Raw genomic sequence first — 21,683 nt, forward strand, 5'->3', positions numbered from 1 at the left:
CCAGGTGCCCCGCCTCTCTGCCAATGACAGTTCACAAAGGCTCCAACCAAACCACCCCCTGAAGTGGAAGAGGAAGGATGGGGTCATTCTCGGCCTGTAACACCATTGTGCTCACTCTGTCCACATACAGTCGAGGACAGAAGGAAGCAAGGACAGGAAGAAGGAAAGGTAAGTAAAAAGGGTGCCAACAGAATGACGGATGAAAGAAAGAGAAGAACAGCAGATAATCAGAGGCGGAATGAAGGAAAACTGGAGAAGCAAAGGTAACATCAACATGAGCTGTGAGCAGGGAAGGAACCAAAGAAGGGAGGAAGGATGAATTAGACGCACCTGGGTCAAACACAGAGCTGCTAGGAAACAAACGAGCAGGTACAGGTACACACACACACACACACACACACAGAGAGAGGGGGACACTTCTTGGGTTTACTACGCCATATTGGCTGCTTCTCTCGCCTTCTGCGTCTCCTTGGAGACGGTCAGTGTTGCAGAGTTGGTCGCCACACACACACACAAACACACACGCATAAGCACTATTAATTATCTCCCCTCGCTTTCAAATCTGTGAATCGTCTCCAAGGAAGCGGCCGAAGTGATGAAGACGAACAAAAAACTACTGTGTGTGTGTGTGCGTGTGTGTGTGCACTGAGGCAGACCTTCACTGCTCTCTACAGAATTAAAAGCAGAGTTCCTCTTTCTCTCTGTCTCTCTCCTTCTAACCTTCCTTTCCTCTCCTGTGGCCTTACTTCCTCCCGCTCCTCTCCCCACTCGTTTCAGCTGTGGTGCCCTTTCCCCAGAGTAACCCCCACCTCCACCCCTCAGCTGTCCATTCTGCTGATATGCAGCAGTCATGAAGGTCAGTGAGCTCTTTGCCTGAAGGACATGCTGTCAGTGGATGCAGCGTGTGCTGCTATGCAGTAAAACATGTAAGAGCTTAGCATGGAAACAGTGCAGCTATAAATACAGCATGCAGCCTTCCCCTGCACCACCCGCAGGTGTAGCAGACTTCACTGAGCATGTCAGAGGGCCTGGAGTCAGCTGAAGGCTCTCTGTGCCCGTCTTTTATTTATAGACCGCCATCAACAGCAAAGCAGCTCGTGACCTCACCTGTCCTGACAGCTGGTTTTGAAACGATTTACTTCAGTTTTCAGTTAATACTTCAGCCAATCACAGACCAGACTGAGACAGCGCTACACAGTATTAGAAAGAGCCACACAGTCCCTGTTACTGCAGCCAGACTCACACAGACCAACACAGACTCACACAGACCAACACAGACCCTCACAGATGTGCTTTCCAACATTCACACTCGGATCATGGTCCAGTATCTCTCAGACCTTCTAATTGGACTCCTCGACCTCCTGAGCTAAAGCCACCCACAAAAAAGTAATGGTAATAAAATCTTTTTATCATAATATGTCCAATGACTTCTCTCACCCCAAACTCTCAAATTCTATGCTCAGTTGCGCCAACAAAAAGCTCGGCCTCCTTTTCTGAGTGCCGTTGGGAGAACTCAGCTGACTGGTGCTCAAATCTGTTCCTGTGTAATCTTTACTTGTGTTCTGCATCCTCACATACGTCTGAGCAGCAGGTGTATACGCCTCCCCTTGGGGGAGGGGCTCCAAGCCATCTTGCATGACCGCGCAGCTTTAAAAGTTTGTGAGTCCATGAGCAGGTGATTACAGTTAATTAAAAGAAGATTGCTCCGCCCACAGACAACCCAAACTGTAAGTGCAGAGTGATGGAGGAGCTGTGTTTACAGTCACTGATGTGGATGATGCAGCAGCTCTACGTGTCCTTCTCATGCTGAGCGGTTGTGGGGTTACAGACTGCCAGTCCACTTAACCCTAACCCACTGTACCTTCATGAATGCTTAATTCTACTTTCCACTGCGGAGCTGAAGCCCGTTGAGCTGCTGGCATATTCTCCTTCAAGAGCTCATCTGCACCAAGCAGCCAGGAACAAGCTTCCACTCAGAGATCAGCAACAACATGAATACGTGTATGACGGTCAGCGCTCACTGCATCCACACTAAAACACTGACTTCAGAAAATTCAGACTGGATTTACACATCAGCCAATCACAGCCTCTGGCTCTGCCTCCAGCTCACACAATCACTGTGCAACGGTGATGCTGTTGTGCAACACAAAAGTGAAAGACCATTTGTCTGGTGCTACTGCTTTACCTTTTTCACCTTTGATCGGGTTTCATAAGATCGCTCTTGCACACACACGCACGTAGGTCAGACAGTGACCTCGCAAGCACGAAAACAACCACCGCTTTTCAGGCACGTCTTTTGTGCATGCCAAGTGCTCCCACACTGAAATAGAACAGAGAGACAATCACACACATGCAAGAGCTCAGCTATAAATAGCCTGTGTGTGTGTGTGTGTGTGTGTGTGTGTGTGTGTGTGTGTGTGTGTGTGTGTGTGTGTGTGTGTGTGTGTGTGTGTGTGTGTAACATAGCAGCAGATGTGGCTCTGCAGCGAGCTCCATCCGTCACTGTCAGGAGCGTGTACATGTAGCATCACGTGCACGGTGAAATGCAAAGAGAGGAAAAATAAAAACAGAGCTAAGCATTAACGTACCGCTGCTTTAATGTTGACTCAGCACACACACACACACACACATAAGGTACAGGGCTTCGACCTTTGACCTTGTTCCTGCCTAACCCTAACCATGGACCCATCAGCCACTGGTGAAGGTTTAACGCTGTTAACGGGCACATCAGTCAGTGTCCATACTAACACTACAGCTTCCCTCCATCCGTAACTTCCGTTATGAACGAGAATCAGAGTGTGTGAGAGAAGCTGGTTTGTGACCTGTGTGTGTGTGGTGTGTTGCACGGTGCACGTGACGGAGGGTCTCATGCAGCAGCAGCAGCAGCAGCAAAGCCATATAAGGTAGAAAAGAAAGAGAGAACCAAAGACAGACTTTCTGTGACCTTTGACCTGGTTTATCTCTAAATTCGGCTCTGCAGAGGTGAACCTGCTTCTATGAGGCTGACCCAACAAGTGTGTGTGTGTGTGTGTGTGTGTGTGTGTGTGTGTGTGTGTGTGCGCATGGGTGGGTGTGTGTCACTGCAGCTGTACCAAGCACAGAAAGCAGAAAGTGTTAGTGTGTACATGTGTGCTCATCATCAGGCGTAAAGCTGCAGAGCTTTGAACTTCCCAGCTGTCCCATCAAAAGATCTGCTTCCTCTCTGTGTCTGACACACACACACACACACACACACACACACAGAGATCTTTTTTTTTCTGCATCTGTTCCTGTCACATCTCCTCTACCGGTTCTGCTGTTATGAAACAAGTATTTTTAATCCTTCGACAGGTAAACTACAGATTCAATTAAAGTAGGAGAGAATAAATATGAAGCTTTAATGATCCCAACAGGATGCACAACAGCAGCATACACCGAGACGTTAAAATGATCATTAGATTTTTTCTTTTCACTGCAGAATTAAATTCATATTTAAATATAATACTCTTCTTCAACAACCTTCTAAACCAGGAGCACCAACTACTGCAGTTCCTCGGGTGTCCAGCAGAGGCAGCAGTGAGTCAGTCCCACAGACTACCACGTTAAAATAAACATGTTTACAGCCGGACACAGAGGGTTTTAGCCTGTATAGATAATTTCCCTATTTATAACGGCTGTATGCGTTTCAAGTATTAGGGGCATGGCCTCTTTGACTGACAGGCGGATGGCGATGCAGGCAGCTGTAGCTGCTAGCTGTCATGCCAGGCTTCACCTGACCTAAAGACTGTGTTCGTGTTATCGGATAACTCTCATTCAAATGTGGTCTCTTAAAAAAGAAACATCATGGTGTCCAAAAAGCTCAAATCAAAGCTGCAAAAGGAGACGTCACAAACCAAAGGGTGATGTCATGGTTACTGACATCACTAATGAGCTGCTTGTGCAACAAACAGAGATTGCATTGTTCATATTCGGGAAAATTATTCATGACTCAAACAGACACTGTGGAAAACAGACTGTCAGTGTCTTCAGACACCCGTCACCTGGCCTTCACACACACACACACACACACCTGTCCAGCGTGTGTGTGTTGAAGAAGTGTATTATATTTAAATATGAATTTAAATATGAATTTATTTACTGCAGCACTTTCAGAGCTACCTCTGTGTGTGTGTGTGTATGTGTTGTTCATAGTGTCAGAGCGACCTTCACGGCACCAGCTCACACTATTACTACACTACCCTGATTCCTCTGTTTTATATACACACACATATAAATCTCACCGTCACCTGCGGAAACGCACACTTTGACCCGGTGGGATGGACTGTGGCTGTGCGGCATGTCACTCTGTGAATTTGCACATTTGTGGGTGTTTGATGTGTGAGTGTGTGTTTGTGTGTCAGTGTGTGAGTGTGTGTAGGATGTTCTTATGCAAGCGTTAGTCATCCCTGCAGTCTCTGTACCAGAGTACGGGAGCAGATCTGCCTCCAGTCAATCATACACAGCAGGAGTACTTACTGCAGTACTGCAGTAGGTACTCCTAGTACTAATGCAGGGATTGATTGACAGCTGGCGAGTTGCTGTGTTACCTCAGAGTTCAGAGAGAACTTCAGGGCCGTGTCGCTAACTTCCCAGAATCTGGAATCATCCGGCAAACCTGCACTTTTCTCTGCAGCTGTTTAAACATCCCACTCCACACTGTGACCCCCTGCAGTCTATCACAGAGTTTTTAACAGAGAAACGACTGAGGTTCCACCTAAGCTACAGCTCAGCGACATCTATGCCACCTGGAGTCATTGCATACCCCCCCAACAGTGCTTCCTCGACCTCAGTCGGACACATCCAGCACTTCACCGGCTCCAACATGGCTGCCAAAGAGAGCATTACATCACCTCAGAGCTCTGTATGCTGCTGCTGTATGCTCTGCATACTAACGTGCAGGCAGCCATGCAGAAACAGACCCTGGATTTGAAAGGACTTCTGCAGGAGACCTTAAATGAAGGCGAGGGCAGTTTCCAAGAAAGCTAAAATCTGTACGAGTGGAGGTTCTGGTGCGCTGGTGGCTACAATCGAGGAGGCACACCGCCAGCGAGCAGGGCGAGCACAGAAAACTCCAGAAGGCTTTTCTCCGATGGTTTCCGAGGAGTTCACACACTGAATAAAGACCCGGACCACGGCCACTGCTTTTTGATTGCACCAGAACACACACAAACACACAGGGTGGAGGCGGTGCGCTACGTTATCACACAGTATGGGAATAACAACATCCAAACACACACACGCCACAAAGAGAGCAGGAAGGCCGGCTCTGACCGCGGTATAAAACAGCAGAGAGCCAGACTGGGCCAGACCAGTACTCCAGCACCCACTCATCGATCCGTGTTAAACAGAAGTGCTGCAGAGCCTGTGGACTAACCAGGTCAAATGATTAAATATGGGACCCGCTCGGCAGCAGGCCTTCCTACAGCTCTGGTGTCCCAGTAACGAGCAGACAGAGCGTGCAATAAATTTGAGTGCTTTTGAGCGCATATAGTCAAGCTAAAGCCCACATTTGATTGACTAAACATCCATCACACACACACACACGTATGTGTCATGGTAAGAGAGTGTGTGTGGAAGTGGTATACAGGAAAGAGAGGAAATAATGAAAGGCAGCTCCACCCAGGAGGCCCCGGCCCGCCCTGCTCCACTTGCGCTCCAGAAGTCCAGGTGGTCAGTGTCAGGACGAGCGTTCACTGTGAAGTTGCGTGATGCTTCGTTTCGTTTCTGCTAAACTTCAAATTATTAGTTAGTCAATCAGATCACGTTTATTCACGTGCACCAGCCAATCACCACCGAGAGTCCGATGGGCTGACCCGCCCCATTCGGCATCAGGACGAATGATCACCATCACCCCACACACACACACACACACACACACACACACACACACACACACACACTCAGCTTTATGTCCAACTCCCACGGTCACCATGGTGATATATGTATGATTTCATCCAAAACAAGAGGATGAGATTTAGCCCAGTGTGACTGATTTATGTGTTTTTAGATCAGGAGGCTAACGGCGTTCTCACAGGAGTAATAATGTGCATGTTTCAGTTTCTGGCTGCACAAATCCAAAAATAAAATCAGCCTCCAAACTTTGATCATCACTTGATCATAGCCTGGCTCAGGTAAACCCAGCTGAGTAAACTCAGGACACGAAGACACGCACAGCTACTCGCTCACGCGTGTTTCGACACATATTCGGACAAACAGGAATGTGGCCCATTACTCCATTGCTTCATACCAATAACCAGGCTTGTGCCAATAGCACGCCCGCCTGATTGTGCAAGACTCACAAAGGTTTCAGGTACAGACAGCGTTGGCGTGGTGCTGGTTTGTATGTGCCAACTGTAACACTGTAGCAGTAATGATGTCACCACAAACTCTCAATATAAACATGTAACAAAATCACTTACACGTGTTACCGATACTTTATTGATTTTAATCACGATCAGCGACAGCTGTTACTGAGTCAGCTGCTCCTCACTCCTCACTGCAGTGTGTGTGTGTGTAACATAGCACTGGAGCACTGAGCTCTGCGGTCACGCAAGCCTGAGCAGCGTTCAGGAAGTGGGTCAGTGAGAGAGGCAGGGAGGAAGGAGTGGTGAGGAGGTTAGTTAGGAAAGGAGGGAGCATGTTGGGGTACAAATGTGAGCAGAACATGAAGTACGAAGGAGAAGAGACTGGAACGTTTCCCTGTGGAAAACAATCCTGTTTTACTGGGAGCATGTGCTCACACGTTACACACGCATGCTAACGTTGTGTGTGTGTGTGTGTGTGTGTGTGTGTGTCTTTGCATCCCAAAGAACACTGAAGGCCTCACCCTACTCTCTCTCTCCTTGCCGCATGCAGGTAAGAGCCTGCTCACTTACAACCCACACACACACACACACACACACACACACACACACGCGCACACGCGCACACACACACACACACCTAAAGTTTCCATCACTGTCCTGAGCCCTTCAGTGAAAGCAGTGGGTGTTTATGACCTATTATGTTACATCACACTATGGTGAGACTGCGTCACAGTTGCATCACATCTGGACTGCCAGAGCGCCGCGTTTCTAGTTCGTGATGAGTTCCTGCATCGGGCGGCTAGCCGGCATCTGTGAGGTCGTACTCACAGGAAGTCGAGCTGACGGCTCTGAATGAGGCCGATATCTGTCCTGTGAGGTGACAGCAAGGACACGCATCTGTCGCACCAAACCTATTTATAACACACACACACACGTACACACACACGCCTCTCTATTACTCTACTTTAAAACCTAGTCCTTTTATAGTTATTTTTAATTGTTGTTTCCTTCTTGGATAAAAGGCACCAAAGTGCGTGTGTGTGTACTGAACCATATCTGTGTGCTGACTGTGATGGCTTGAGTTCCTCAGTAACTGAGCTGATAAACAGTGTGCATGTTCACATCAGCCTGAGCACGCCTTCCCCTGGCACATGGTTACTACGGCTATATGCCATGCAAGCGTGTGTGTGTGTGTTTGTGTGTGAGCTCTCTCTCCGTGCTCGTTTACACCATGGCATGGAAATTTCCTTTAACCTTTTCTCTCGTTTACACCAGTGCCCTTGAGAGTTGTCACACACACACACACACACACAGCCTACGTGGCGATAGAGGGCCCAGCCGTCCTTCTGTTGATACTATAAACTGTGTGTGCTTAGCTCATAAAACCATCAAATCTGCTTATCAGTCAGATGATTATTACTACAAATACTACTACTAGTCACAGTACTATCAGCCTCCTGCTTACAATTACTACAAGCACACAAGTACTCGGCCTCCTGCTGCTGTGTGTCTGACCAAAACAACACAAACCAGTGCTTCACACTTTACAACAGCTACATCAAACAAGTACTTATATTACAATCACGGCTCAAGAGTTGGGAGTTCACCTTGTAATCGGAAGGTTGCCGGTTCGAGCCCCGGCTTGGACAGTGTCGGTCGTTGTGTCTTTTGGCAAGACACTTCACCCGTTGCCTACTGGTGCTGGTCAGAGGGCCCGGTGGCGCCAGTGTCCGGCAGCCTCGCCTCTGTCAGTGCGCCCCAGGGTGGCTGTGGCTACAATGTAGCTTGCCATCACCAGTGTGTGAATGGGTGGATGACTGGATGTGTAAAGCACTTTGGGGTCCTTAGTGACTAGTAAAGCGCTATACAAATACAGGCCATTCACCATTTACTACTACTAGAAAGCAGCTTCTAAAGCTTCTACTACTCAGTGGAGTACTCTTGCTCTTGCTGTTTACTATACTATTGCCAGTACTTGTTTCAGTTGCCACAACTTGTATCAGTTGTACTTCGTGTGCTGCAGTATAGTATTATATTTATACTATGCCGCTGCAGAACTACTGCAGTATTTTGTAGGTACTTGTTAGCAGCAGTGAGGTGACTTTTATCCCATGAGAAGGTTCAGTAAGGTGGAGCAGCTGCTGGGTGGTGCCGGTGCTACAGCGTGGTTCAGTGAGGAGTGAGCGAGCACTGGATGCAGACACGTGTGATTGAACGGAGCTGAACGCTGCCGTGCGCCCTGAATGTCCTCTGCTACAAGGAGAGCGTATGACAGGCTGCCTCGCACAGGTATGAATACAGGTGTGTACAGGTGAGATTGTGGCATGCCCTGTGGTACGCCTCGGCACAGAATACTTGAAACTTCCCATCATACGCAGCTGCCGCCGGCTGGGAAAAGATGTGCCGAGGCTAGTCCAGAAGTGCCGAAAGTTATTACTGCGAGCACTACGACACGAGTGACGGCGAGGAGGTGCAGCTTTAACTCGGTCCAGACGCTCAGAATTAAAGAAGCGCTGATCATGCTTCCGATGACACGTTGGCTCAGGTATGAATACAGTGTTTGAAGCCCGGGGTTTCACAGAGACGTACTTTTTATCACACAAAGCGGCTCGCCCTCTACTCTTCTTCTCTGATGCTCGCAAGGCCTTCTCGTCCTATAATCGGATGCACATGTGTGTGAAAGTACAAGCGCGGTGATGCTTGAACTAAGGAGAAGACCTGTTGTTGTAATCTCAGCCAGTAATCCTGCTGGATTACAGGACGGCGCGACACTCGGGTACCAGGGTGCAGCTGATGTTTGTGTCCTCCCATCGCAGACATCTTTACAGCTCCATACCTCCGAGTCGACGCCAGCCCAGCCAAAACATTGGCAGCGTGACAACGAGAGAGAGAGAGAGGCGCCCAGGCCTCGCCGATCAGCAGCAGACACATTTCACAGACAGAGCCTCACCCACCACAAGTCTGAGCTCAAACCCAAACCCAAGCATCGTCAAAGCCTCTGCAGTGCTCACGCTGCATGAAGGTCCACTCGGCCCGGCAGCAGAATCTGTTTCCTAAATGTGTCACATGCTTCCTCCTGTACAGACGGCAGGCTTCACACTGTTCTCGTCACCTAACTGCCTTCATTTTAAAAACAGACAGGCCTCGGCCGTGATAAATCAGGTAAGAGACACAGAGAAGTTGAAGGAAGTAGGGCAGGCGGTGAACTCTGCGACCTCCGGTCCTCCATGTTTCCCTCCGCAGCCCTGAGCTGGAGGCTGGATTCCCTCTGCTTCACCTTCCTATCAGCCTGCTACACAAAGCCACAGCAGGAGCAGGTGCACAAAGAAAACCAGCCTCACACTCATGTTGACACTATCAATCCCGACACAGAGTCCGTGGGAAGAATACAAATCACCTGTACAGGTTAGATAAGGACGTTCATGTGGAAGCATCCACGCTCAGGAAAATTTAGGAAAAAACCTCTGATTTTACGAGGAAAGACATACGCACGCCTTACTTTACCACAGGAAACGTCCTGTTCCTGGCATTAAGTAAGGACCACAACACCACAATCAGATCCTCATCAGGCTGATTGTGGACCGCACAGCGCACGGCTCACAGAACCAACGAACAGCTGCGGAGCATCTTCTTCCTCTCTGCACGCCGCAGGACCCCCGCCGCCACCACAAGCACACAACTTCACAGCCAAAGACCTGCAAACCTGCCCCGCTCAAACCTCATAATGACACCAGGGTCCTGTGTGCCCATAATTCAGCTCGCCTCATTCACGGTTACACTCAGCATCAGCATCAGCTGACTCTGAAGTGACAGAGTGAAGCCAAAACTGGTTCAAACTAGAAGTCAGAACAAAGCTCCAGTCCCAAAGGACATCCCTGCTTGACCTGCTGCAGTCCCGTGGTTACTGTTTTGATGGCTTGTGATGATTTAAATGGAGTGATGTGAGCTGAAGCTCTGAAGGAGCCAGAAAAACAGAAAAGCTGAGAAAAGTGTGAGCTATGGCACAGCCTGTAAGGCAGATCATCTGCATTAAAGCAACAACCTGGAACCTGGCCCCAATGAACAGATTTACACGCTGAACATGTGCATGTGAGAGAGGATTGCTGACACATTTATTCCACTACGAGATCCTCCGGAGAGCTCAAAGTGACCAAAGCAACCCACAGCACGACCAACGGCTCTCAGCCACAGCTTCAGGAGGAAAACGATGCGCACGAAGACAGTGGACTCAAGTGGTTAAAGAAGAAGCTCTGAGCAGCTGTGAGGTCAGTAAGCCTCTGCTAGCCCCATTTATGGAAACTGGGCTAAAGGTGACGCTGCCTCAGCTACTCCAGAGCAGAAACACAAAACGGCACATTATGAGGAGGTACGCTCGCCCGGCCTGAATCTGGAGGTCAGTGCTGATTATCTGCAGGAATATGTGACACCACTGAATGACCGTGAGGATCAGAGCACCTGAACACTCAGGTGAGGCTTACGCAGCATTAAAATCACCAAAATCTCATCTGTGATGCTGAATCCTTCATTACAGAGAGACCGCTCACCTGCAGAGCGCGCGCACACACACATGTACACACACACAGTTGTTGAAGGTGGCCAGGCTCTGAGGCAGATTCCTGATGAACCTCGGAGGGATTTGAGAGGAAGAAACCAAATTCCCAACACACACACACACAACAGGAAACACGATCCACACCACCATCAGCAGGTCTGCTCTCATTGGCTCGGAACCTGCCCACTTACCGCTCATTTCCTGTGCCCTGAACTCGGTCTGGCAGGTGTTCCAATAGCCACACCGAGTTACTGCAGTGTATATTAGCAGCATGGTAAACACACACATCGCTTCTGGACACACGTTGCATCTAAAACTGCCGCTGTGTGTGTGTGTGTGTGTGTGTGTGTGTGTGTGTGTGTGTGTGTGTGTGTGACAGGTGAGTCACTGCAGGGCTGCAAGCTGAACACACTGCACTGCAGCACTGCACATCACGACTCCCACAGACAGATAAAAGAAGGAGAATGGCCAGGAGAAATGGAGAAAACCTTCAGAGATGTAGATCCTGTCTGCTTCTGGATGTGATGCCTGCATCCATCGCTGCCCTGGAACTTCAAAGCTCACCTCTGTCAGAGTCCACCTGCAGACTGATGTGGTTTATGTCAGGTAGGCCGAGCATCACAGGAGGAACACACCTGCTCTGGTTCTCATGATCTCCACCCTTCATCACTGCTCCTGTCAGCTATTTGTGCACTGACGCCACACACGAACTCAGAGGCATGGTGGCAATGGGCTAAATCTCCATGAAATGAACACGATAAACAGCACAGAGCGATTTTCAGCTTCATCACAGCTCTCATGTGGCTTTGGGCCCAGAGGAGGCCCAGAGTGCTTCACAGAGTGTGTGTGGGGCCTTTTTAAACTCAGCTGTGAGCAGCCACTGATCCTTTTCATGATGTTAACCACACAATTGAAAGCCTTCACACCAAGAATGGTCCAAACTTCAGCTGAGAGACTGTCTGAGCTGCTTCCTGCACAGCACCAGGTCAGCCACGAGTGTGCTGCTGGTTGGAGTGGATACCTGAGAGGACGTCCTGACGCTCCGCGTCCTCGAGCTTCAAATATCTGGAGTCTGAGTGGAGCGTCTCACCCAGCGCAAACACAGCGGTGAGGCTGGTGGGGCACGTCTGCTCCAACCCTAAACTGAGCGCGTTCAGACTTTTCTGCATGCTTCAGGATTTATTTCAGGAGCACAGAACGGTTTTTACGACGCCCACAAACAGGTGCAGCCACTTCAGTGCCCCGTGACCTCAAGACACATGCAGTGAAGACGGGAACGTCTGCCTATGTGTCCCCCCGTTTCCTGACATCAGTCGACACACATGACTCTCTGTGGCTGCAAGGTCACAGTCGCCAAGCCGAGCTAATCGTTGACCAGCTACAGTGAAACAAGGTGAGTGTCCTCGAGTCAGCCCTGCCCAGAGTCCAGCTGCAGCCAGCTGCTCATTTTACACACCTGATCCAGCCGGCAGCCTGATGGCGCTCAGCACCGACTCACCCGCAGCCCCTGCAATTGGGGTTGGCTGGCTGGCCCGGGCGTCCACAGTTCATTTAAGCTCTGAACAAGCTGCTTGTTGCGCTCTCCCAGCACACGTCAGCTGACTCCGTTTGATCGAAAATCACATTTTGCAGTGAACGTTTTTCCAGCTGAGAGCGACCTGTCTGCACGCCGCTCGCTGGGAGGAAACACTGAAGGACGGCATCAGCCTGACCTTTCAAACACTGAGCCGTCTGCTGCTTTGCTCATCAAGAACTCAAAGCAAACTGGGGAAATGCTGTGGAGCAGTCAAAGTTAGTGAAACAGCACACACAGAGGCTGCAGCAGGCAGGGAGCAGGTCTAAGACAGGCGACAGGAAAAGGAAATGACAAGCTTGAGTATGAAAAGAGAAGAAGAGAAGCACGAGGAGGTGGAGGAGGGGAGGAGGCGGTGCTGGCACTCGCCTACGTCACGGTGACGCCCCCTCCCCCCCTCCCTTCCTCCACTACAGCTCACATGACTGCAGCGGGCCTGTTCTGTAACTCCGGTCACGAGGAGAGAGTAGTATTACAATGAGCAGCCGGCAGGGGTGAGAGCCATCCACACACAGTGAGAGAGAGAGCAGCCTGCTCCAATAACCTCAGTGAATATTAACATGTTCATGCACCTCAGAGCACCGGCACCTTATCACTCTGTACAGGACCCACGTAGGGATAGCAACAACCACCCGATTGGTTCGTCTGCTCTTTATCTCCAAGGACTCTGCAGCCCAGCCTCGCAGGACACACGTCCACATCGCTGTCCCCGCCGCTCCACGCCAAGCTTCGACTCCATTTTGTTTCAGAGCAAACTTGTTCATGTTCTGATCGCACGTTTCACTCTCAGTTCAGCCGCACACGCTCAGAAGCACCAGAGACGTGTGGCTGCTCACAACAACACGGCTCAAGACTGCAGAGTGTGTGTACCAGCTGGAGACACACACACGTAAACATGTCATACACACAGCATGGACACTCACACACCAGTACACACATGTGTGGGATTATATTTACTATGATGTGTGTGAGGGTTGCCCCAGGCTGTGTGTTTGTAACGTACTATACTGTGTGTGTGTGTGTAACAGTGTGTGTGTGTGTGTGTGTGTAACAGTGTGTGTGTGTGTTACAGTGTGTGTAAAAGTACATGTAAGTGTATAAATAGTCCACAGTCTCCCCTGTATACACACACACACTCACAGTAACCTGCTTAAGCTGCCAATCAGCTGTGACAAATCCCCCCACCGCCCCAGCCTCAGCCTGATCATCTCCACTCACACACGCGCACGTGCACACGCACAAGGACAGACGGAATAGTTTGCGCGTGTGCCCCGCACGCAGCAGATGGAGATCAGAGCCGATAAGTTCCGGTGTCGCGTGAGAATTTTTCATTTCAGGGGCGTGCACGAGCAGAGTTCCCTCCGCGCACAGCACGAGGCTGCTCGGATACACGCGGGTCCACTCCACGCATCACCATCATCATCCTCACCCCGATTCACCGGTGACCTCTCCCCCTCACACACACACACACACCGGTTTAACGGGAAAAAAAACACCACGTGACCCAAACAAACGTTTTGTAACGCGCGGTTACGCAAAGCCTTACAAAACGCTCTGAGTTCACCTGAGCGGAGCCGCGCGCCCTTCCTCGCTCACAGCACCAGCACCGGATTCGGCACCGGGACCGGCAGACCGGAGCGGGACGCACACAGACAGGTCCCCAAACACGGACACTATCTTGCACACACACACCAGTTTTAATCCCGAATATGACGAACAGTTCACGCGTGAGGACACAACACGTGTCCCGGTCTGCGTGCCGACAAGAAAACTTCCTCCAACACTGCGTCAAAGTCACACACACACCCGGACCCACGCGCATGCAGACTGGGTCGGGATGCCGCCGCTGGCTCCCTTCACGCGCCCCGGTCCGCAGAGCTGCATGTGCACGGACGGTCTCTCACCTGGCTGCGCGAGCTCTCTGTCAGGTAACTGAAGACGAAGGACGACAGCTCCTCATCCAGCAGCGCCGCGCAGTCCGCCATCTTCCACTGAATGAGGAGCCGCGGAGCCGGGCGGAGAGTATAGCGGGAGGAGGAGCAGCGGCGCGGGAGCGCGCCTGCAGGGGGCGCCTCTGCTCACCCGCACACCACACGTGCGCGGACCGCGAGCGTCAGGATCGGCGTACCTGAGCGCCCACACAGGGACAAACATGAGGCCCGGGACCCAGAGGCGGCCCCCGGGGGGCTTAATTTGTGTGGCGTCATTTGCCCGGACCCCGCTGCTCTCTCTCTCTCCCTCACACACACACAAACACACACACAGTAACACTCTCTCTCTCCCTCTCTCTCACACACACCCATACACACACAGTAACACTCTCTCTCTCTCTCTCACACACACACACACACAGTAACACACTCTCTCTCTCTTCTCTCTCTCTCTCTCCTTTTCCCTCACACACACATACACACTCTCTCTCTCACACATACGGTAACACACCTGCTCCTCACTCTGGACTCTTCATAACTTTGTTTTGAAAAGCACAGGTGTGGACAGCATCCTGTGGCGGTTGCCAGGCAACTGTAAAGCCAACTTCTGTCAGTCACTGAGTCAGCCTGCTGCCATTGGCCGAAGGCATTCAGGTGAGGGCCTCGGCGCTGTGCCCTGGTGCCAGTGATGCTGCAGGCTGGTGTTACCGACACTTTTAATAATTCCAGCTTCTGAGCCGCGGCGTCACTTTTACAGGATGAATTACCATCAATTTACAAATCCTGAAAACATCTGAATGAGCAGCAATAACAAAACAGCTTTTAGCATTCCTGAATGTAGACGTGCCTGTTGGGTCAGCTTAGCGGACAGAAACAACATATCGATCCAATACCAATAACTGTATCAGTACTATCGATATTTGGATCAATCCCACCTCCATCTTTGGGTGGAGAAGAGGGGCAGGTTTGCAGGTGCTGTGAAATACTGAAACTTCATGTTTTGTCTGATAAACTGATCAGCAGGGCCGATATCAGCCTGCAGTATTTACTTTAGTCTTTCTTTGTTGTAATTGAGATTATGTTGATTAATTATTCTTAAATGAGTAAATCAGCCAGGTGGGCTCAGCATCGGTCAGTCAGGCCGGGCAGGTGAGCCTGCTTTGCTCCCAGCTCACTGGATACAGCCAGACTTCATGATTCCTGGGAACACGGCGGGTTTGAGCCCGCGCTGGAATGGTAGCGCTGGGCAGGATGACTGCTGTGTTTGCTTCGGATTACTCCTCACCCCCCACCCGACCCTGTGGCTTGTCACGTGTTCCATAATGTTGTGCTGTGGACATTTATGTGCTTTTTTGTGCAGAGGAGTTTTTTTGTTTCCTGTTCTCATGCTGTCCTCCTAGGAGCCAAGCATGAGTAGAGGTCTCTTTTTTTCCTCTTGTACTTTCCAATTGTAGTGTATATTTCAGTGTTTGTTTTCTGTAACGCTACCGATCTCCGACCTGTATCCCCATGTGATGTCGGTGTTGTGCGTGTAAGGTCGGGGGGGAGGTCGGGTCCAATTTCACTGCAGGGCAACCTGCATGTGGCGAATAAAGCCTCGATTGATTGATTGATTGATTGATTTCTCTGTGTGAGATCGAAGCAGCGGATTAAGTGTGAGCTGTACACAGAGCCGGCTGTGTCTGACCTGAGTCATCCCACAGGGTCAGCTCCACGTCAGCACATACTCACTTTACCCCAAGTTATACCAGAAAGATGCTTTAACGTCCCCAACATATACACTCACTGGCTACTTTATTAGGTATACCTGTTCATCTGATTATTACACAAATACCTACTCAGCCAATCACACGGCAAGACGAGCAGCTGAAGTTCAGACTGAGCATCAGAATGATGAAGAAAGAATGTGGCATGGTTGTTGGTCTGAGTATTTCACACACTGATCTCCAACCATCTCTGAGCTCAGAGGAAATAATCAGCCAGCAGCAGCTCTGAGGAAATGACTCGCTAAGGTCAGAGAAAGATGGACAGACTGCTTAGATAGGAAGGCAGCAATAACTCCAATAACCACTCGCTACAACCAAAGTCTGCAGAAGACCATCTCTGAACCTTGAAGCAGATGGGCTCCAGCAGCAGACGACCACACCAGTGTCACTGCTGTCAGTAAGAACAGGACAATGAGGCTACGGCTAACACAGACTCTCAAACCTGGACAACAGAAGCTGGAGAAACATTTCCTGGTCTGACAGTTTAAAGCATGGATCCATCATGCCTGTGTCCATGTTCAGGCTGCTACTGGTGGGATTTTCAGTAAAAAAAAGCAGGTCCAAACTGGTATTAGCAGGTGTACACAATAAAGTGTCTGGTGAGTGTATCTCGTGCTCCGGTGCAAAGTTTCTAATGATGAGTCAGTATATAAACAGTAACCCTGTGAGGCTGCTTCAAACACTCGTTTATCACAGCGTTTCTCCTCTGGGATCTGTGTGATGTCACAAATTGAGGATCTCACTAACGCAGCACCAGGTGTGAACAGAAACAGCTCGTTTCAGACCGAGGACTGACGGGGGAGGATACAGAAGGCTTATTCTGAATTGTGAATCATGCAAAGCTGCCCTGATAGAGCCCAGGAACAAAGAGTGGAGATGGAAATGAGCAGAATAAATCAACTTTAATGTGACTGCGTGTTTCATGTACTGTAACATTATCAGATTATTGTGAAAATGCATTCCAGGATACGTTGCCCATAATATTACATAACGATCCATTATTGCTGTATGATGCAATCCAAAGCTTCATTGACATGCAGACTGCAGAATGTGCTGTGACTGCTGTGAGTCTGTGTAATGGCAGCTGTTCCAGATAGAAAGCAGCGGGAAAATGGAGACGCACACAGTGATTGTAATGTGATTACTGCAGAGCCAAGTTTTTGCTCTCATTTTGCTGTCGGTCACAGAAACGTGCTCCTCGATCCAAGTCTTATTTTGTAGTTGTGACTGATGATGTTTGGGACAGCAGCACGTCTGTGGGAAGCATCCGCGCCACCTGTTTGAGGGTCTGAATGTTCATGTTTCTCAACAGTTCTGGTCTTTTCTGTGCTTTAATGCATGAACGCGGGGCCGAGTTATGCATTATGTCAGTGAGGAGTGCACAAGCACGAGGCAGAGACCGAGTGTTAGAAGTATGCAAAGTATGCATACAGCGAGTGTCATAAAAGAGAGGAAGTGACTGCAACAAAAAGGGAAACATGTCTGAATAATTCTGCATATCTTATTTATGTGTGTGTCACATGAGCCACTTCAGCCAATACCAGTGAAGATGGATTAAACAGACTGATCCATCCAGGCCTGCAGGTTTCTTTGGTTCTGTGTTTCCAGCAGGTCACTGGTTTAAACACCCCACCATCAGAAACATCAAACTACGGAAAAGAACCCGTCAATTCCCAGTAGAGGGAGATGGTGCTAGGTAGGGCACGCTCTAAGCAAACCGCCAACCAACATCACCAGGTAGGCTCTCAGGTGGAAGGCAAGTGAAAGAGAGGCCACCCAAGAAACACCCGGCAACAAGACCTCGAAGCAGAAGCAAAAACGATGGGCTACACCTGGGCCCAACTGAAAAGAATGGCCCACACCCCGTGAGGGGGGACGGGTAGTAGTACTGGTTTAAACATCTGTCTGATCCACTGAAGAAGAGGCCAATGCCTAAAAGGAATCGTGAGTGATGCTCAGACAATGTTTAAGGAACGTTTCCAAAGTCTGTAGCAGCACCTGAAGCTCCGATTTCATATCCTGCATTTGGTTCTGGTCCAGTCTCCACAGCTTTACAAACACTTGCAGGCTTTACCTGAGTAAAACACCCACAGTTCATAGCGCCGGGTCATGTTTGATGGAGCTGCTCTCTGTGAGGCTACGCCAGCATTTCATTTTCAAAGGTAATGATTACTGAGCAGGCACAGAGCATCTGTTACCAAGGTAATAGACACACCTAACCTGCTCTGGTGCAGACCAATCAGATCTCTGGACGGTAGCGCCACATTTCCTGGAGGATGGGTTGGGGCTGCTCAGAGGGTCACAGGATTGGATTTTGTGTGAGGAGCATCATTAAAAATAGCAAATTTTATAGAAACGTATTTCTGCTCTATTTTTCTGTGATCCTCACTCAGCCCTGAGCCCAAACTCAGACACAACTTTAAAGCCTCCCCAGGCTGCAGGACAGAGTCAGCTCCTGTGCTCTGATGCTGATCACTGTTAAGCTCTGTCTCTGAGTGGGGCACAGCTCAGCTCTCATCTGTTTAACCTCCTCAGATTTTTCTTTCTTCCTCTGTCCATCAGCCGCTCTGCTGCCAGAAGACCTGTGCAGGTTTCTGATTGGCAGACTGAGGGAGGTGACGACCACCTGATGATACTGTTAGGATAAGTGACGCCTGACTAACACAACCCCAGGTGACGAACAGTTTCTGTCCCTGCGTCCTGAACGGCCAGCCTGTTTCCTCCTGCAGGAGTAAAACTATTTTAGTTATTGCACCCGCTGTGCCAACTGGTAAAAATAGTGTTTGCCATAATTTACAGAGCTGCCATGTCTGCACACTGTTTCTGTCGGTGGTGTCCTCAGAAGAATCAGCCAGCGTGACTGAGATACCAACAAACTTTCCAAGCTGCATTCCATTGCTGTCCTCTTCTTATGTTAGTGAATTTTATAATCATATTTCAGGCCTTCAGCCAGCTCAGTGAACAGACCGAGATACATCATAACAGAACAAGAGTGTATGCTCCAAACTACACCATTTTTAAAAGTGCTGATTCTCTGGGGAAATATGTCGCAACCATAAACAGCCCGCAGCTCCTTTCGGATTTTGTTATCCTTGAGTACAAGCAGTGAAGACTGAATAAGACAAAAGGAGCCAGAGAAACAAGGAAGAGCTGTTGAGGGTTAGAAAACAGAAGCCTGTGGAGCCAGGCAACGACTCGGGACGGCAGAGGGGCTGTAAGGGCCCGAATGGGCCCCAGTGAGCTGCACAGGCACTAAACACAATCCTGTAAGCAGAGACGTGTGCGTGTGTGTGTGTGTGCGTTCACATTTGAGTATTCCTCATGGAGCGCTCACTGATCCAAAGAAAGGCTGATCTGTAAGGTCAAACTGTCACCAGCGGGTCTGTGCTGTGGCAGGTGACCTCAGGGACAAGTACAGCATGTCACCCGGTGACAGCCTCGGCTATCAGGGAGATGGCTTCACACCGACACCACTTTCATTTACAGATTTTTTATCAGATTAACCGAGAATATAAGGTTTTGTGTTTCTGTAGTTATTCCATAGCCATTCATGTTACAAAGAGTGCAGGTTACTGTGCTGCTGTTCTCAGCAGATCTCTGTGGCTCTCTGCAGAACCATCAGAGACTACAATCATCAGTATGGATTGATCGTGTAGAAGCAGTACATGAACAGTAAGTAAAAACATGCATGCTGGTAACGCTGAGTTACCTGTCACCATTTCTTATTTCTGCTGAGGCCTCACATCAATGCTGCATGTCAGGATCACGCACCGCAGTCACGCTGGCGTGCGGATCCAGCCCAGGCTCGGTGCTCCTTTAAAGGCAGCCCTGAGTCAGACAGGCCTGAGAGCCGAGCGTTACCGAGTGGAAACTTGGTGTCACCTCCGTGGAAAGAAACTCTTAATGGACTGATGCATCTGCACACCATTAATAATTTTCTGACAACAACCTTCTCACCAGCACTCAAGGAAATGTTATAGCTCAGAGATCACTCTGATTTAAATGTGGATTTGATAATTAAGGAACATTTAAAGAAAAGTTAGGATTGATCCTTTGGCATCATATATCGCTGAGGAAACAAACCTGTCCACAAGTATTCACACACAGCTGCAGATCATTTAAACTCTGTGGGTCTGGTGGAAGAGCGGGCTGTCAACCTGTTGGAAGGTTGGTGGTTCTGCTTCTGCTCTGCAATCACTGCAAACGTCGCACAAACACCCAAAAACAAGTGTGTGAAAAGAATAAATGCAACTTGAGACATTATGTCATGAAAGGTGAAGGATAAAGTGATTGAGACAAGATTTCCACAGCTGTGGATGTTAGTGTCAGTAGATGCTTCCACATGGGCAGAGCCATCACAATGTCATCTCAGTGAGATCATTTTATGCCGAGTTTGTGTCAAACTCGGCAGTGTGCTCTTAAGAGCGGATCAACTACCAGTCAGAAGGCTGATGGTTCAATTCCCCTCTACTCCAAGCTGCAAGTCGAAGTCAGTATAACTTGAGTTGGAACGAGGCTCGTAGCGAGACGCTACCATTTACCAGACAATCACAGGTAGCTCCTCCCGAAACGCTCCTCCGTGGCTCTAACAGGACCATCATCAGACCAGTGAGCAGTGACTTAGAGGTCAGCTGATCAGTAGGCTCAATCAATCAGCCAGTTTAATCAGCCAGAGGAGTCGCCCTGGTCTGCCTGCTGGTCACACCTGTGTGTCTAATGTTTTGCCTCCTTATGGTCACTCAACAGCCCTCTTTGACCTTTGACCTTCCAATCCAGCAGCAGTGTGTTCTTTGTCTTTCTATGACTCTCTAAGTCATTCCACAGTCGGCTCAGAGCAGCCCTGCTTTAGCCAACTGTGAGTGCCAGTAAGTCCACGCCAGCAGATTATTAGCAACGGCCAAGGTGACATTCTGTTTTCGGCCCACAGCGTCGCCATGATGTGCTCTGACAAGCAGGTAAAACACAAACAGACGACACGCTGTCAAAGCAATGTTCAGAAACGTGTTTCCACTGAGCGTCCTGCACGAGTGGCTTCAGACAGGAAACCAGCCCACTCGTTCAGTGTGAGATGCTGCATTGTCAAAGGTAAAGACACATACACACCGTTCTGTGGCATCAGGACACATCTGCAGGACGTGAGCGTGCTGCGGCCTTCGAGCGCTGCCATTGATACGACCGGCGAGTGGACACGAGCCCCTCTGCAGTGTTTTTAAAGCACTATATCCCCATGCTGAGAGAAATAACATGGAGTAAAGATGGCGGCCGTGTGAAGATGGGATTTCAGCCAATCAATCAATACCAGGACCTGAGCCATGTTTCCACTGCAGTGGGGTGTTTGAATTCATTCATTCATGTTTTAGTCACTCTGCAAGCTCCACAGGTTAACACCTGAGATGAGCCCAGGTGTGTGTGTGTGTGTGTCAAAACATGTTCCTGGAGACACCTACTGAACAGGAAGCTGCCATTTGAGCAGGGGGCGTGGTCAGTATGCAACAGGGTTACACAAGAGTGAAAGTGGGTCAGGTAGAGAGGCCTTAT

At 49.5% G+C, this 21,683-nt stretch overlaps 1 protein-coding gene across 3 annotated transcripts in view; it reads right to left on the minus strand.

Moving 5' to 3' along the window:
- The window catches only part of ppargc1b (peroxisome proliferator-activated receptor gamma, coactivator 1 beta), a 57,497-nt gene extending 42,988 nt beyond the window's left edge, over positions 1-14,509 (minus strand). For 2 of the 3 annotated variants that reach the window (XM_086305009.1, XM_086305008.1), the window contains exon 1: positions 14,353-14,419. Coding sequence is in view for 1 of the 3 variants with exons in the window: in XM_086305007.1 (XP_086161133.1) it covers positions 14,353-14,433 (81 nt within the window). In the remaining 2 variants the exon portion in view is untranslated. Of the gene's footprint in view, positions 1-14,352 lie in introns of all 3 variants that reach the window. The other variant, XM_086305007.1, reaches the window with a different exon arrangement.
- Between the last annotated feature and the right edge of the window lie 7,174 nt (positions 14,510-21,683).

Source organism: Aulonocara sp. 'chitande type north' Nkhata Bay, linkage group LG2, assembly GCF_057382095.1.
Source record: "Aulonocara sp. 'chitande type north' Nkhata Bay isolate Kocher_YH1m ecotype deep benthic linkage group LG2, A_spYH_male_GT1.1, whole genome shotgun sequence".
Lineage (NCBI taxonomy): Eukaryota > Metazoa > Chordata > Actinopteri > Cichliformes > Cichlidae > Aulonocara > Aulonocara sp. 'chitande type north' Nkhata Bay.